This window comes from Salvelinus namaycush, chromosome 30 (genome assembly GCF_016432855.1).
Source record: "Salvelinus namaycush isolate Seneca chromosome 30, SaNama_1.0, whole genome shotgun sequence".
Lineage (NCBI taxonomy): Eukaryota > Metazoa > Chordata > Actinopteri > Salmoniformes > Salmonidae > Salvelinus > Salvelinus namaycush.
Window position 1 is genome coordinate 2,555,598 of NC_052336.1, and position 17,500 is coordinate 2,573,097.

General features: G+C 44.0%; 1 protein-coding gene across 1 annotated transcript in view; it reads right to left on the minus strand.

Annotated features, from left to right (window-relative positions):
* Positions 1 to 6,251: 6,251 nt before the first annotated feature.
* Positions 6,252 to 17,500, minus strand: part of efl1 (elongation factor like GTPase 1) — a 97,792-nt gene continuing 86,543 nt past the window's right edge. The window contains exons 22-23 of the mRNA XM_038969583.1: positions 17,112 to 17,296; positions 6,252 to 7,066 (exon numbers count right to left, since the gene is read on the minus strand). Of these exons, the coding sequence (XP_038825511.1) occupies positions 6,878 to 7,066; positions 17,112 to 17,296 (374 nt within the window). The 3' untranslated portion in view covers positions 6,252 to 6,877. The remainder of the gene's footprint in view (positions 7,067 to 17,111; positions 17,297 to 17,500) is intronic.

Below are 17,500 nucleotides of genomic sequence, written 5' to 3' on the forward strand. Positions count from 1 at the left end.
TTCAAAAAGTGTGCATTTCAACCATTACCCATGAGCCTTTGCTTCAGGCAGCACTCAGCAACTTGATAAATAATATATGGATGGACCCCCGCCCATGAGTCTGTCTCACGGACACACACACTCACACTCCCCTGGAGGCAATGATACACACACACACACACACACACTCCCCTGGAGGCAATGATACACACACACACTCCCCTGGAGGCAATGATACACACACACACTCCCCTGGAGGCAATGATACACACACACACACACACACACACACACACACACACACACACACACACACACACACACACACACACACACACACACACACACACACACACACACTCCCCTGGAGGCAATGATACACACACACACACACACACACACACACACACACACACACACACACACACACACACACACACACACACACACTCACACACACACACACACACACACACACACACACACACACACTCCCCTGGAGGCAATGATACACACACACACACACACACACACACACACACACACACACACACACACACACACACACACACACACACACACACACACTCCCCTGGAGGCAATGATACACACACACCCAGAAACTTTCTAAAGTTGTGTTAGCCCCAAGCCAAGAAATATATACAGTACCAGTCAAAAGTTTGGATACACCTACTCATTCAAGGGTTTTGCTTTATTTTTTACTATTTTCTACAATGTAGAATAATAGTGAAGACATCAACACTTTGAAATAACACATAAGGAATATGGAATCATGTAGTAACCAAAAAAGTGCAGTAGCCAAAAAAGTGTCAAAATATATTATATATTCTTCAGATAGCCACCCTTTGCCTTGACAGCTTTGCACACTCTTGGCATTCTCTTAACCAGCTTTACCTGGAATGCTTTTCCAACAGTCTTGAAGGAGTTCCCACATATGCTGAGCACTTCTTGGCTGCTTTTCCTTCACTCTGCGGTCCAACTCTTCCCAAACCATCTCAATTGGGTTGAGGTTGGGTGATTGTGGAGGCCAGGTCATCGGATGCAGCACTCCATCACTCTCATTATTGGTCAAATAGCCCTTACACAGCCTGAAGGTGTGTTGGGTCATTGTCATGTTGAAAAACAAATGATAGTGCCACTAAGCGCAAACCAGATGGGATGGTGTATCGCTGCAGAATGCTGTGGTACCCATGCTGATTAAGTATGCCTTTAATTCTAAATAAATCACAGACAGTGTCATCAGCAAAGCACCCCCACACCATCACACCTCCATGCTTCACAGTGGGAACCACACATGCGGAGATCATCCGTTCACCTACTCTGCATCTCACATAGACACGGCGGTTGGAACCAAAAATCTCAAATTTGGACTCATCAGACCAAAGGACAGATTTCCACTGGTCTAATGTCTAGCCCCAGTACATCACTGAGGCTAAGCTGCCTGCCATCTAGGACCTCTACACCAGGCGGTGTCAGAGAAAGGCCCTAGAAATTGTCAAAGACCCCAGCCACCCCAGTCATAGACTGTTCTCTCTACTACCGCATGGCAAGCGGTACCGGAGTGCCAAGTCTAGGACAAAAAGGCTTCTCAACAGCTTTTACCCCCAAGCCATAAGACTCCTGAACAGGTAATCAAATGGCTACCCGGACTATTTGCATTGTGTGCCCCCCCAACCCCTCTTTTTACGCTGCTACTACTCTCTGTTTATCATATATGCCTAGTCACTTTAACTATGCATTCATGTACATACTACCTCAATTGGGCCGACCAACCAGTGCTCATGCACATTGGCTAACCGGGCTATCTGCATTGTGTCCCACCCACCAACCCCTCTTTTACGCTACTGCTACTCTCTGTCCATCATATATGCATAGTCACTTTAACCATATCTACATGTACATACTACCTCAATCAGCCTGACTAACCGGTGTCTGTATGTAGCCTCGCTACTTTTATAGCCTCGCTACTGTATATAGCCTGTCTTTTTACTGTTGTTTTATTTCTTTACTTACCTATTGTTCACCTAATACCTTTTTTGCACTATTGGTTAGAGCCTGTAAGTAAGCATTTCACTGTAAGGTCTACACCTGTTGTATTCGGTGCACGTGACAAATAAACTTTGATTTGATTTATTGCTCCTGTGTCTTGGCCCAAGCAAGTCTCTTCTTATTATTGGTGTCTTTGCAGCAATTCGAACATGAAGGCCTGATTCACGCAGTCTCCTCTGAACAGTTGATGTTGAGATGTGTCTGTTACTTGAACTCTGTGAAGCATTTATTTGGGCTGCAATTTCTGAGGCTGGTAACTCTAATGAACTTATCTTCTGCAGCAGAGGTAACTCTGGGTCTTCCTTTCCTGTGGTGGTCCTCATGAGAGCCAGTTTCATCATACCGCTTGATGGTTTTTGCGACTGCACTTTCAAAGTTCTTGACCTTTTCTGGATTGACTGACCTTCATGTCTTAAAGTAATGATTGGCTGTCGTTTCACTTTGCTTATTTGGGCTGTTCTTCCAATAATATGGACTTGTTCTTTTACCAAATAGGGCTCTCTTCTGTATACCCCCCCTACCGTGTCACAACACAACTGGTTGGCTCAAACACTTAAGAAGGAAAGGAATTCCACAAACTAACTTTTAACAAGGCACACCTGTTAATTGAAATGCATTTCAGGTGACTACCTCATGAAGCTGGTTGAGAGAATGCCAAGAGTGTGCAAAGCTGTCATCAATGCAAAGGGTGGCTACTTTGAAGAATCTCAAATATAGAATATATTTTGATTTGTTAAACACTTTTTGGGGTATTACATGATTTCATATGTGTTATTTAATAGTTTTGATATCTTCACTATTATTCTACAAAGTAGAAAATACTCAAAATAAAGAAAAACCCTTGAATGAGTAGGTTTTTCCCATATTTTGTTGTTACAGCCTTATTCTAAATGTATTGAATCGTTTTTTTTCTCCCCTCATCAATCTACACACAATACCCCATAATGTAAACCAAAAACAGGTTTGTAGAAATTTGTGCACATTTATTTTTTTTTACCCCAGAAATATCACATTTACATAAATATTCAGAACCTTCACTCAGTACTTTGTTGAAGCACCTTTGGCAGCCATTACAGACTCAAGTCTTCTTGGCTATGATGCTACAAGCTTGGCACACCTGTATTTGGGGAGTTTCTCCCATTCCTCTCTGCAGATCCTCTCAAGCTCTGTCAGGTTGGATGGGGAGCGTTGCTGCACGCCATTTTCAGGTCTCTCCAGAGATGTTTGATCGGGTTCAAGTCCGGGCTCTGGCTGGGCCACTCAAGGACAGAGACTTGTCCTGAAGCCACTCCTGCGTTCTCTTGGCTGTGTGCTTAGGGTTGTTGTCCTGTTAGAAGGTAATCCTTCACCCCAGTCTGAGGTCCTGAGCGCTCTGGAGCATGTTTTCATCAAGGATCTCTCTGTACTTTGCTCCGTACAGCTTTGCCTCGATCCTGACTAGTCTCCCAGTCCCTGCCACTGAAAAACATCCCCACAGCATGATGCTGCCACCACCATGCTTCACTGTAGGGATGGTGCCAGGGTTCCTCCAGACGTGACGCATTACATAAAGGCCAAAGAGTTCAATCTTGGTTTCATCAGACCAGAGAATCTTGTTTCTCGTGGTCTGAGAGTCTTTTGGTCCCTTTTGACAAACTCCAAGCGGGTTGTCATGTGCCTTTTGCTGAGGAGTGGCTTCCGTCTGGCCACTCTACCATAAAGGCCTGATTGGTGGAGTGCTGCAGAGATGGTAGTCATTCTCTGTCAGAGTGACCATCGGGTTCTTTGTCACCTCCCTGACCAAGGCCCTTCTCCCCCGATTGCTCCGTTTGGCCGGGTGGCCAGCTCTGGGAACTGTCTTGGTGGTTCCAAACTTCTTCCATTTAAGCATGATGTGTTCTTGGGGATCTTCAATGCTGCAGAAATGTTTTGGTTTTCCTTCCCCAGATCTGTGCCTCAACACAATCCTGACTCTGAGCTCTAAAGACAATTCCTTCGACCTCATGGCTTGGTTTTTGCTCTGACATGCACTGCCAAATGTGGGACCTTATATAGACAGGTGTGTGCCTTAAAACAATGTAATCCATTCTAGAATCAGGCTGTAACTTACCAAAAATGTGGAAAATGTCAAGGGGTCTGAATACTTTCCTGAATGCTGCTTCACAGCAGGATTCTAAAACGGATCACTAACTTTTAGACAAACACATCACCTGAGAAAATGGCTCATGGTCACATAGAAAAACAACCACGCTAAGGTTCTACAATTAGGTACCATTTGATTTTCATGTTCATAACCGCTCGGTTTGTGATTCATGTTATTTAAACATATGTCTGTGGATTACCATTTTCACCACGGTCTACAGTGGTTGGAAGTTCCTAGCAGGCGAGGGATACATTCACTGTGTTGTGACAGCTCTAGCAAGCAGCATGTATGTCTACCGTCTTTCCCTGCCGCTCACTCTCTCTACTCTCCCCGTCCTCTCGGCCCACTCTTTTTAACATCCTGTGCTCACCGGGAAGATGCTTTGTGGCACTGGCAACGTCATTCCCTAGCTTCCAAGAGATTTGAAGAAATAATAACAGCTGTGAGAATTGAAGGCCTGGAAGAGAAGCCAAGCTCAACTATCGTGACGAATGATGATGTTTTTTGAAGAGTAATCTTGGTCTTCAGGAAGTAATTCAAGATATCAGCATATCTAAAGTATAGTATCCCGTCTCCCGGGTGGCGCAGTGGTCTAGGGCACTGCATCGCAGTGCTAGCTGCGCCACCAGAGTCTCTGGGTTCGCGCCCAGGCTGGGCTGGGTTCGCGCCCAGGCTCTGTCGCAGCCGGCCGCAACCGGGAGGTCCGTGGGGCGACGCACAATTGGCATAGCGTCGTCCGGGTTAGGGAGGGTTTGGCCGGTAGGATATCCTTGTCTCAGTATGTAAAATGTAATAAAAATGTATGCACTCTACTGTAAGTCGCTCTGGATAAGAGCGTCTGCTAAATGACTAAAATGTAATGTAAATGTAGTATCTACAAGAACAGGAAAAGTGGGCAAATGTGGTTTCTGGGTAAACTACCATTTAAATGATAAGGGAAGATAAGATAGATGTTATGGTCCACAAGGACACATTTGTATATGGACATCATAGCTGTACCACCACAAAAATATGTTATACGCAAGACAAAATAGATTGAATGGCCACAATTTTCTTCCCGTCATATGAACTGATGTGAAAGAACTTGTCAGGTGAAAGTAAAGTCCTGGAAGGCATCTTCCATATTGCTTTGGTCAATTTGCTGAACAGTGCAGATGGAGGGAACAAGCAGAGGAGGCTACTTTAGACTATCGAGATGCACCCCGTGCCAAAATGAATCTTGAAACGTCTTTTTCCCCCCAGGAAGCCCTTTCCTGGTGTAACGACCAATAGATGGACATACTAGCTCACAATCCTTCACCCCATTACCAATCAAGCTCAGCCATGGGCCAGTGTGTTTTAACTATTTTGTGCGGTCTCCTGTTACTTCACACGTGTGTGCGCACACACCTCAATAACCGTTGATCTCCTTTGTTTTCTTGGTGGAGAGGGGAAGGAGTGGGGGAGGGGAGGAAAAAGGGGAGATGAGTGGGCGGGAAGGACAGGGGTCAGACAACACAATGGGAACAGGTCTGTAAGAGGAGTGGAGAAATAGGGGAAGAGGGAGAAATTGTAGACCAACTCTAGACAGTTGTTCTGGTACATTGATTGAAGTGCAAGGAGTTTCCCAGTGATGGCAAACTGTCTCATAATTGTCCTAGGGGAACACACACCCTCTAATCTGCAGAAATGATACATTTCAGGATTCAATTATTACTTTGGTATGTCTGAATAAAAAGTGTTATTGGTATTACTCAATGTAAATTAAGGGAAATTGTGAGCAAAATGATGAATTATATCACTTTAGTAAATTATTTTAAAAAGTGTTAATGAACATCTGTGGCCCCATCTAGTAAAATCCTCAATTACCTAAAATGTGTCATTGGTGTTACCGTCCTTTGTGTTGCTACTCCTACTGCTGGCATGTTATCATAATGGTAACAATTATTTTACGTCATTAAGCTGCCATATTATTTGATTTAGAATGGGAAGATGTACCCAAATACATTTAAATTAAATTAAATCTAGAAACATGAAGTAATTAATTTCCAAAATGCCATGTCCAAATGCCACCACATCTCAAGAATGACCGACACACATATCACTCCTGATTAATGAAACAAAAAACACACAGTTTTCTTTATTTATTGCTTTCTGGTAAATACTGTACATTTTGCTTTATGTCTTGTACACAGATACCTTACCCAGAGCTCTCAACATAGCATATCAACAAGGCTATAGCTCGCTAGCGCTGTCCCCAAATAATAAAAAAATTTACAATCCCACTTTGCATCATATTTCTGTTTTTCCAAATTAAATGCCGCTCTTCAGGGGGCTGGGTACTGCAATTCAATTAGGTTGAGAGCAGAAATTAATTCAAGCCACTTCACTTAACAGCAAAACTGGATTTGAACGGGAACACTCGTCAATTATGCATAGCTGAAAGGGATTCTCCCGGGTAAAGACACAGCTGCATGTCCAGCTATTAAAACCCATTGGGCCGGTTTCCTAGACACAGATTAAGTCTAGTTCTGGACTAAAAAACATTTTCTAAGGAGGTTTTCAGCAATACTGCTCTGTAATATAAAAGCATCAGTGGCTCATTTTGAGTGACAGTTAGAGGGGTGATGATGGTGTAGCGATGGGGGACAGTATCCACTGGATGCTCTTTATGATGTCTGTCTCGGGTGTGTGTTGGTAGGAGTCAATCAGGAAACACACACAGGCCTATTTGTTCTTGCTCAGTGTTCTCTGTTTCTCGCCGTGCTCCACTATCTTCTCCTCCACGTACAGTCCTTTACGCCGGCGAACACCGTTCATGTATTTCAGAGCCTGATTGGCGGAATCAGCCTTCTCTCCAAAGTGGAGGTACTCCTCTTCTGTGGTAGGAACCCAGGACGGATCACTGGAGATCACCTTGAGACACAGAGAGACACACAGAGAGACACACACAGAGACAGAGAGAGAGCGATTTAGTTTAAAATACATAAAGACAGATTTAGTTTGAAGTACATAAAGACAGATTTAGTTTGAAGTCCACCCCTGAGCAGGATAATGCTTCATTAAATGGACTATAGATACAAATATCAGGACCTGTATCCCCAAAACATCTCAGAGTCAGGTCAACCCTGTCCATATTATCTTATTCTTTATGACTGAAAAGGCTAAACAGATCCTAGATCAGCACTCCTACCCTGAGACACTTTGTGGATACGGGCCCTGACCCATAAACATGAACAGATGTAAAGCATGGAGCGGACACTGGAATCTACCCCACATGACAAAGAACCCAGTCTTGGCTAAGCTTTGCTCAGCAGTGGTGGCAGACAAGGAAGGGATCATGGCTACTGTTATCCAACTCAGCTGCTCCCTGTCTTTCTCCCTCTACCTCCCCCTCTCTCCCCCTCTAGCTCCCTACCTGGCTCTCTCCCTACCTGGCTCTTTCTCCACCCCCCTCCCCTCTCTCCCCCTCCAGCTCCTTACCTGGCTCTTTCTCCCTCTACCTCCCCCTCTCTCCCCCTCTAGCTCCCTACCTGGCTCTTTCTCCCTCTACCTCCCCCTCTCTCCCCCTCTAGCTCCCTACCTGGCTCTCTCCCTACCTGGCTCTTTCTCCACCCCCCTCCCCTCCCTCCCCCTCTAGCTCCCTACCTGGCTCTTTCTCCACCCCCCTCCCCCTCTCTGCCTCCATCAGGCTCTGACAGTAGGGGAGGTTATAGAGATACATGTGTTCTTCCAAAGCAGTCAGTCACACAGACATCCAGATCAACACTGTGTCACTGTGTTCTAGAGGAGAGAGACTGTGTGTGTTTGTTGAGGAGGGCCTGGCTATGTGCAACCTGCTGAGGAGATGAGGCAATGCCTTCTGCTGCTTCACACACACACCATGCCACAATTACTGTACCAGTGTGTACGTGGGCCCCTGCACCTGGCCGTTAGGGGCCCCGAGTGACAGACTCTGGTTGCAGGCAACAGATGGTAGAGGAGGAACAACACCAGACAGATTACGAGGTTGCACGCACACACACACACACACACTTCGGCACAATTGGGTCCAGTAGGGCGAAAGGGTGTGTGTTTCATTGTGTGTGTACGTGTGCAGGGTTAGAGTGGCGGGGGCTCAGCTCTAACTGTAACGGGGGGAAGGTACCAACAGGGGGGCTGAAACACACGAACACACTAGTATGCACGAGCGCACACAAGCAAAGACACACACAGGTCTTTGATTTAATCTGCTCTCTGCGGCCCCTGTTGTGTGCATCCCTTCGGTTACTTATCTTTACAGGGGCCTTTGTCTCACTGCTGTGTGTGTGTTTGTGAGTGAGAGAGAGAGAGAGAGAGCTTTTGTCACTGTGCTCCATGAAGCGTGTCAGTGGGCCTCACCTACATTAGCCTGAATGAAAACACACACACACACACACACACACACACACACACACACACACACACACACACACACACACACACACACACACACACACACACACACACACACACACACACACACACACACACACACACACACACACACACAGCAGATGCTAGTCCCTGAACTACAACACAAAGGGAGGAAAAAAGTTATTGTCACAACCTCTTTCTCATGCTAATCTAATGTAAATCCATAACATTACACACATAGCTAACACAACAATACAACACTCACAGAAGAGCTCTCTCTCTGTCACTAAACACTATTCATATGTTAAATAAATATGAAGTCCATAGAAAATCAATGATAAACTAAATGCTAACAGTAGCTTGCATCTAATTTAAATAGACTAGATGTATAGAATAGATTCAGATAGAAGCAAGTTGGAGTCTACTAAAACCCCATTGTTATTGTCTATGGAGTAACTATCTATGTTGTCATGATCGTCTATGGAGTAACCATCCATGTTGTCATGATTGTCTATGGAGTAACCATCCATGTTGGCATGACTGTCTATGGAGTAACTATCTATGTTGTCATGATCGTCTATGGAGTAACCATCCATGTTGTCATGATTGTCTATGGAGTAACCATCCATGTTGTCATGATTGTCTATGGAGTAACTATCTATGTTGTCATGACTGTCTATGGAGTAACCATCCATGTTGTCATGATTGTCTATGGAGTAACTATCTATGTTGTCATGATCGTCTATGGAGTAACCATCCATGTTGTCATGACTGCCTATGAAGTAACCATCCATGTTGTCATGACTGTCTATGAAGTAACTATCTATGTTGTCATGACTGTCTATGGAGTAACTATCCATGTCATGACTATCTATGGAGTAACTATCTATGTTGTCATGACTGTCTATGGAGTAACCATCCATGTCATGACTGTCTATGGAGTAACTATCCATGTCATGAATGTCTATGGAGTAACTATCTATGTTGTCATGACTGTCTATGGAGTAACTATCCATGTCATGACTGTCTATGGAGTAACTATCTATGTTGTCATGACTGTCTATGGAGTGACCATCCATGTTGTCATCCATGTTGTCATGACTGTCTATGGAGTAACTATCCATGTCATGATCGTCTATGTAGTAACCATCCATGTTGTCATGATTGTCTATGTAGTAACTATCCATGTTGTCATGACTGTCTATGGAGTAACAATCCATGTTGTCATGACTGTCTATGGAGTAACTATCTATGTTGTCATGACTGTCTATGGAGTAACTATCCATGTCATGACTGTCTATGGAGTAACTATCTATGTTGGCATGACTGTCTATGGAGTAACTATCCATGTCATGACTGTTTATGGAGTAACTATCTATGTTGTCATGACTGTCTATGGAGTGACCATCCATGTTGTCATGACTGTCTATGTAGTAACTACCCATGTCATGATTGTCTATGGAGTGACCATCCATGTTGTCATGACTGTCTATGGAGTGACCATCCATGTTGTCATGACTGTCTATGGAGTAACTATCCATGTCATGATGGTCTATGGAGTAACCATCCATGTTGTCATGATTGTCTATGGAGTAACCATCCATGTTGTCGTGATCGTCTATGTAGTAACTATCCATGTCATGATTGTCTATGGAGTAACCATCCATGTTGTCTTGACTGTCTATGGAGTGACTATCTATGTTGTCATGACTGTCTATGGAGTGACCATCCATGTTGTCATCCATGTTGTCATGACTGTCTATGTAGTAACTATCCATGTCATGATCGTCTATGGAGTAACCATCCATGTTGTCATGACTGTCTATGGAGTAACTATCTATGTTGTCATGATCGTCTATGGAGTAACTATCTATGTTGTCATGATCGTCTATGGAGTAACCATCCATGTTGTCATGACTGTCTATGGAGTGACCATCCATGTTGTCATGATCGTCTATGGAGTGACCATCCATGTTGTCATGATCGTCTATGGAGTGACCATCCATGTTGTCATAACCGTCTATGGAGTAACCATCCATGTTGTCATGATCGTCTATGGAGTAACCATCCATGTTGTCATGATCGTCTATGGAGTAACTATCTATGTTGTCATGACTGTCTATGGAGTAACCATCCATGTTGTCATGACTGTCTATGGAGTAACCATCCATGTTGTCATGACTGTCTATGGAGTAACCATCCATGTTGTCATGATCGTCTATGGAGTAACCATCCATGTTGTCATGACTGTCTATGGAGTAACTATCCATGTTGTCATGATTGTCTATGGAGTAACTATCCATGTTGTCATGATCGTCTATGGAGTAACCATCCATGTTGTCATGATCGTCTATGGAGTAACTATCTATGTTGTCATGATCGTCTATGGAGTAACCATCCATGTTGTCATGATCGTCTATGGAGTAACCATCCATGTTGTCATGACTGTCTATGGAGTAACAATCCATGTTGTCATGACTGTCTATGGAGTAACTATCTATGTTGTCATGATCGTCTATGGAGTAACTATCTATGTTGTCATGATCGTCTATGGAGTAACTATCTATGTTGTCATGATTGTCTATGGAGTAACTATCTATGTTGTCATGATTGTCTATGGAGTAACTGTCTATGTTGTCATGATCGTCTATGGAGTAACTATCCATGTTGTCATGACTGTCTATGGAGTAACCATCCATGTTGTCATGACTGTCTATGGAGTAACCATCCATGTTGTCATGACTGTCTATGGAGTAACTATCTATGTTGTCATGACTGTCTATGGAGTGACCATCCATGTTGTCATGACTGTCTATGGAGTAACTATCCATGTCATGATGGTCTATGGAGTAACCATCCATGTTGTCATGATTGTCTATGGAGTAACCATCCATGGTGTCTTGACTGTCTATGGAGTAACTATCTATGTTGTCATGATTGTCTATGGAGTAACTGTCTATGTTGTCATGATCGTCTATGGAGTAACCATCCATGTTGTCATGATCGTCTATGGAGTAACTATCCATGTTGTCATGACTGTCTATGGAGTAACAATCCATGTTGTCATGACTGTCTATGGAGTAACTATCTATGTTGTCATGACTGTCTATGGAGTGACCATCCATGTTGTCATGACTGTCTATGTAGTAACTATCCATGTCATGATTGTCTATGGAGTGACCATCCATGTTGTCATGACTGTCTATGGAGTGACCATCCATGTTGTCATGACTGTCTATGGAGTAACTATCCATGTCATGATGGTCTATGGAGTAACCATCCATGTTGTCATGATTGTCTATGGAGTAACCATCCATGTTGTCATGGTCGTCTATGTAGTAACTATCCATGTCATGATTGTCTATGGAGTGACCATCCATGTTGTCATGATTGTCTATGGAGTAACCATCCATGTTGTCTTGACTGTCTATGGAGTGACTATCTATGTTGTCATGACTGTCTATGGAGTGACCATCCATGTTGTCATCCATGTTGTCATGACTGTCTATGTAGTAACTATCCATGTCATGATCGTCTATGTAGTAACCATCCATGTTGTCATGACTGTCTATGGAGTAACCATCCATGTTGTCATGACTGTCTATGGAGTAACCATCCATGTTGTCATGACTGTCTATGGAGTAACTATCTATGTTGTCATGATCGTCTATGGAGTAACTATCTATGTTGTCATGATCGTCTATGGAGTAACCATCCATGTTGTCATGACTGTCTATGGAGTGACCATCCATGTTGTCATGACTGTCTATGGAGTAACCATCCATGTTGTCATGACTGTCTATGGAGTAACCATCCATGTTGTCATGACTGTCTATGGAGTAACCATCCATGTTGTCATGACTGTCTATGGAGTAACCATCCATGTTGTCATGATCGTCTATGGAGTAACCATCCATGTTGTCATGATCGTCTATGGAGTAACTATCTAGTGGGGCAAAAAAGTATTTAGTAAGCCACCAATTGTGCAAGTTCTCCCACTTAAAAAGATGAGAGAGGCCTGTAATTTTCCATCATAGGTACACTTCAACTATGACAGACAAAATGAGAAAAAAAATCCAGAAAATCACATTGTAGGATTTTTTATGAATTTATTTGCAAATTATGGTGGAAAATAAGTATTTGACTGATTTGATCCAAATCAGTCAGGTTTCAAGACTAGTCATTCAACTGAGACTGCTCTTCTCTGTGTCACGGAGGCGCTCCGCACTGCTAAAGCTAACTCTCTCTCCTCTGCTCTCATCCTTCTAGACCTATCGGCTGCCTTTGATACTGTGAACCATCAGATCCTCCTCTCCACCCTCTCCGAGCTGGGCATCTCCGGCAAGGTCCACGCTTGGATTGCGTCCTACCTGACAGGTCGCTCCTACCAGGTGGCGTGGCGAGAATCTGTCTCCGCACCACGTGCTCTCACCACTGGTGTCCCCCAGGGCTCTGTTCTAGGCCCTCTCCTATTCTCGCTATACACCAAGTCACTTGGCTCTGTCATATCCTCACATGGTCTCTCCTATCATTGCTATGCAGACGACACACAATTAATCTTCTCCTTTCCCCCCTCTGATAACCAGGTGGTGAATCGCATCTCTGCATGTCTGGCAGACATATCAGTGTGGATGACGGATCACCACCTCAAGCTGAACCTCGGCAAGACGGAGCTGCTCTTCCTCCCAGGGAAGGACTGCCCGTTCCATGATCTCGCCATCACGGTTGACAACTCCATTGTGTCCTCCTCCCAGAGTGCTAAGAACCTTGGCGTGATCCTGGACAACACCCTGTCGTTCTCAACCAACATCAAGGCGGTGACCCGTTCCTGTAGGTTCATGCTCTACAACATTCGCAGAGTACGACCCTGCCTCACGCAGGAAGCGGCGCAGGTCCTAATCCAGGCACTTGTCATCTCCCGTCTGGATTACTGCAACTCGCTGTTGGCTGGGCTCCCTGCCTGTGCCATTAAACCCCTACAACTCATCCAGAACGCCGCAGCCCGTCTGGTGTTCAACTTTCCCAAGTTCTCTCACGTCACCCCGCTCCTCCGCTCTCTCCACTGGCTTCCAGTTGAAGCTCGCATCCGCTACAAGACCATGGTGCTTGCCTACGGAGCTGTGAGGGGAACGGCACCTCCGTACCTTCAGGCTCTGATCAGGCCCTACACCCAAACAAGGGCACTGCGTTCATCCACCTCTGGCCTGCTCGCCTCCCTACCTCTGAGGAAGTACAGTTCCCGCTCAGCCCAGTCAAAACTGTTCGCTGCTCTGGCACCCCAATGGTGGAACAAACTCCCTCACGACGCCAGGTCAGCGGAGTCAATCACCACCTTCCGGAGACACCTGAAACCCCACCTCTTTAAGGAATACCTAGGATAGGATAAAGTAATCCTTCTAACCCCCCCCTCCCCCCCCTTAAAAGAGTTAGATGCACTATTGTAAAGTGGTTGTTCCACTGGATATCATAAGGTGAATGCACCAATTTGTAAGTCGCTCTGGATAAGAGCGTCTGCTAAATGACTTAAATGTAAATGTAAATGTAAATGTTGTCATGATCGTCTATGGAGTAACTGTCCATGTTGTCATGATCGTCTATGGAGTAACTGTCTATGTTGTCATGACTACCTATGGAGTAACTATCTATGTTGTCATGACTACCTATGGAGTAACTATCCATGTTGTCATGATCGTCTATGGAGTAACTGTCTATGTTGTCATGACTACCTATGGAGTAACTATCTATGTTGTCATGACTGTCTATGGAGTAACTATCTATGTTGTCATGATCGTCTATGGAGTAACTATCTATGTTGTCATGATTGTCTATGGAGTAACTATCTATGTTGTCATGATTGTCTTTGGAGTAACTATCTATGTTGTCATGATTGTCTATGGAGTAACTATCTATGTTGTCATGATTGTCTATGGAGTAACTATCTATGTTGTCATGATTGTCTATGGAGTAACTATCTAACTGCTGCAGATAATGACAGAGTAATGTAAATTAAACTGGACAGACCTGTTTTAATGAAGCTCACACACAAAGGCTGACAACAATGTGCTGGTAGGGGGTGGGTGTGTGGAGCAACGGGGGAATCTAATACTGAGTGACATGCTGTGTGTTGTAATGAATTTGCATAGCGTGTGTGTCACATCTAGTTTCAAGTTTCAACGTTTATTCACCATGTGCCGAGGATACAACAGGTGTAAAACAATACAGTAACATTCTTACCTTGAGAGCTCTTTCCCAACAGCGTTTATAATAAAAAAGAATAATATAGATAATAATAACAAATAAAAGCAGTGTGTGTGTGTGGTGTCTCTTCTGCCTGGCAGTGTGACATCAGGTCAGACCGTAAAGCTGTTCACTAGGCTTGTGTGTGTGTGTGTGTGTGTGTGTGTGTGTGTGTGTGTGTGTGTGTGTGTGAGAGAGAGACACCGGGCTGCACACGCTCACCGGCGCTCTTGGCCAATTAAATTAGCCGACCTTGAACAATAACCACTTAAACCCTCAGACAGACAGGAGCACACACACACACACACACACACACACACACACACACACACACACACACACACACACACACACACACACACACACACACACACACACACACACACACACACACACACACACACACACACACACACACCAAATAAGAAACACGTAATACACATACCCATGACATAGATACAGTGGGGTCTGACATTTTTGACCCCCTTGATAAAGATGGGCAAAAATGACTGTATAAAATAAATGATAAAACTAGAGTACATTGCATTGGGCTTGAGAGGTTCATACTGTTCGTCTTCTGTCATACTGTTCTTCTGCCATCCTGGGATTTACGGATTTACCGGCATTGTACACAAAGGGGCGCTAAAAACAAAAAGCCCATTGGAATGCTAACAAAATTAGCACAAGTAATAGCGAAATCACATATACCTTGTTAGGTAAATGCTAATAAGCAAAAATGAACAAACTAATTGCAAAGACAAGCAGATCCAGCTCATAAAGTTATACAAGTATAGCTAGTAGTTACCGAATGTCATTTTCGGTGAATGAGGACATTTACAAGTGTATGTGAACGAGAGAAATTGTGCAAATGAACCAAATGTTATGATGCATGTTTTTCTGAAGGAAAAGCATCATGTGTACACGGTAGCAGGGGAGAAGAATGGAGGATGGAAAAAACGCTAGTAGGAAGCACAGGGGGAAAATTGGCAGCTGTACAGAACTCCGATAACAGAGCTCTCAGACTTCTAAAACACGGTAGAAAGCAGTTATAATATATCTGATGGCAAAAAAAAAAAAAAATTGTGCTCTTTATAGGGATTAGAGAATAGAGTTACCAGGACAAAAGTAGTGTACTATATTGGGAATAGGGTGCCCAGGTCAAAACTAGTGCTCTATATAGGGAATAGGGTGCCCAGGTCAAAACTAGTGCTCTATATAGGGAATAGGGTGCCCAGGTCAAAACTAGCGCTCTATATAGGGAATAGGGTGCCCAGGTCAAAACTAGCGCTCTATATAGGGAATAGGGTGCCCAGGTCAAAACTAGCGCTCTATATAGGGAATAGGGTGCCCAGGTCAAAACTAGTGCTCTATATAGGGAATAGGGTGCCCAGGTCAAAACTAGTGCTCTATATAGGGAATAGGGTGCCCAGGTCAAAACTAGCGCTCTATATAGGGAATAGGGGGCCAATTTGGATGCACAAATAATTGAAAAGACAGTTGTTTGAGGTTTCAATGTCTACAGTCCACAAGTTCAGGAAAGGTCTACAGAGACACATTTTCAGACCCGATACCTGTTTTTTGGTTACAGGGTCTGTGAAAAAAACTTGACTTGGTTTTGAGGTGGGTTTTAATATACCATGTTTTTGACCACTTGCCCCAGATATAAACAATGTATTTTATATTGAACTTTTATTTAACTAGGCAAGTCAGTTAAGAACAAATTCTTATTTACAATGACGGCCTAGGAACAGTGGGTTAACTACCTTGTTCAGGGGCAGAACAACAGATTTTTACCTTGTCAGCTTGGGGAGTCGATCTAGCAACCTTTCGGTTACTGGCCCAATGCTCTAACCACTAGGCTACCTGCCGCCCCAAAACAAGAAGGTATACAGAAGGTGGTATGGTAAAGAAGTGGGATTTTTGTCTGTATATAAAAGGGGTATAATAAGGATGAGCCAGAGATGGTCAGAGAAGTCATGTATTGATGTCAATGGGAGACTAGTTAAGATTCACCTCATACTGGAACTAATAGGGAACAGGGCTATGAGTTCCAGAGACAAGGGTGAAATAAACACTGACCCTAGTTCAGTATTGTGATTTCCTTTATTCCTTCATTTATGAAAAACCATTAAATTATTAAGAGCTAAAAATACAAGCACCTGTTTTCAGACTGATGAGTAGCAGCTCACAACCCCTTCACGGAGTGAGCCTTGCATGTGTTTTTGTCTGTGTGTGTGTTGTATGCCTGCTGTGTGTGAGTTGTATGCCTGCTGTGTGTGTGTCTGCACAAGGATGCACACGACAGGGTGTATGTGTGAGCGCGCCTCACCTCCCAGTGGCTGAAGACCAGTTGTGGACTAGCCAATCCACTGGTTCTCTTGCGTATCTCGTCAGCGAATCCGAAGCTCTCGGCCACAGGAAGGACGGCCTTGATGATGAACATCTCTGTCCCCTCCTTCATCTCCTCCTGTAACACTCGGCCCTCCCTCTTCCCCAGGACCCCGTACACACGACCTGGACACACACACAAACACGATAATTAGTAGAAGTGGCTTAACGTGTACTCTGGCCATGTATTCAGTGTGGCTAGCAATCTAATCAAATGATTGACCACATCGATTCACACACACAATCTAATCCAACTATGTATACAATCTATTTATGCATGATCTAATCCAACTATTGATCAGATCTAAATAATGGACACGATGTAATGAA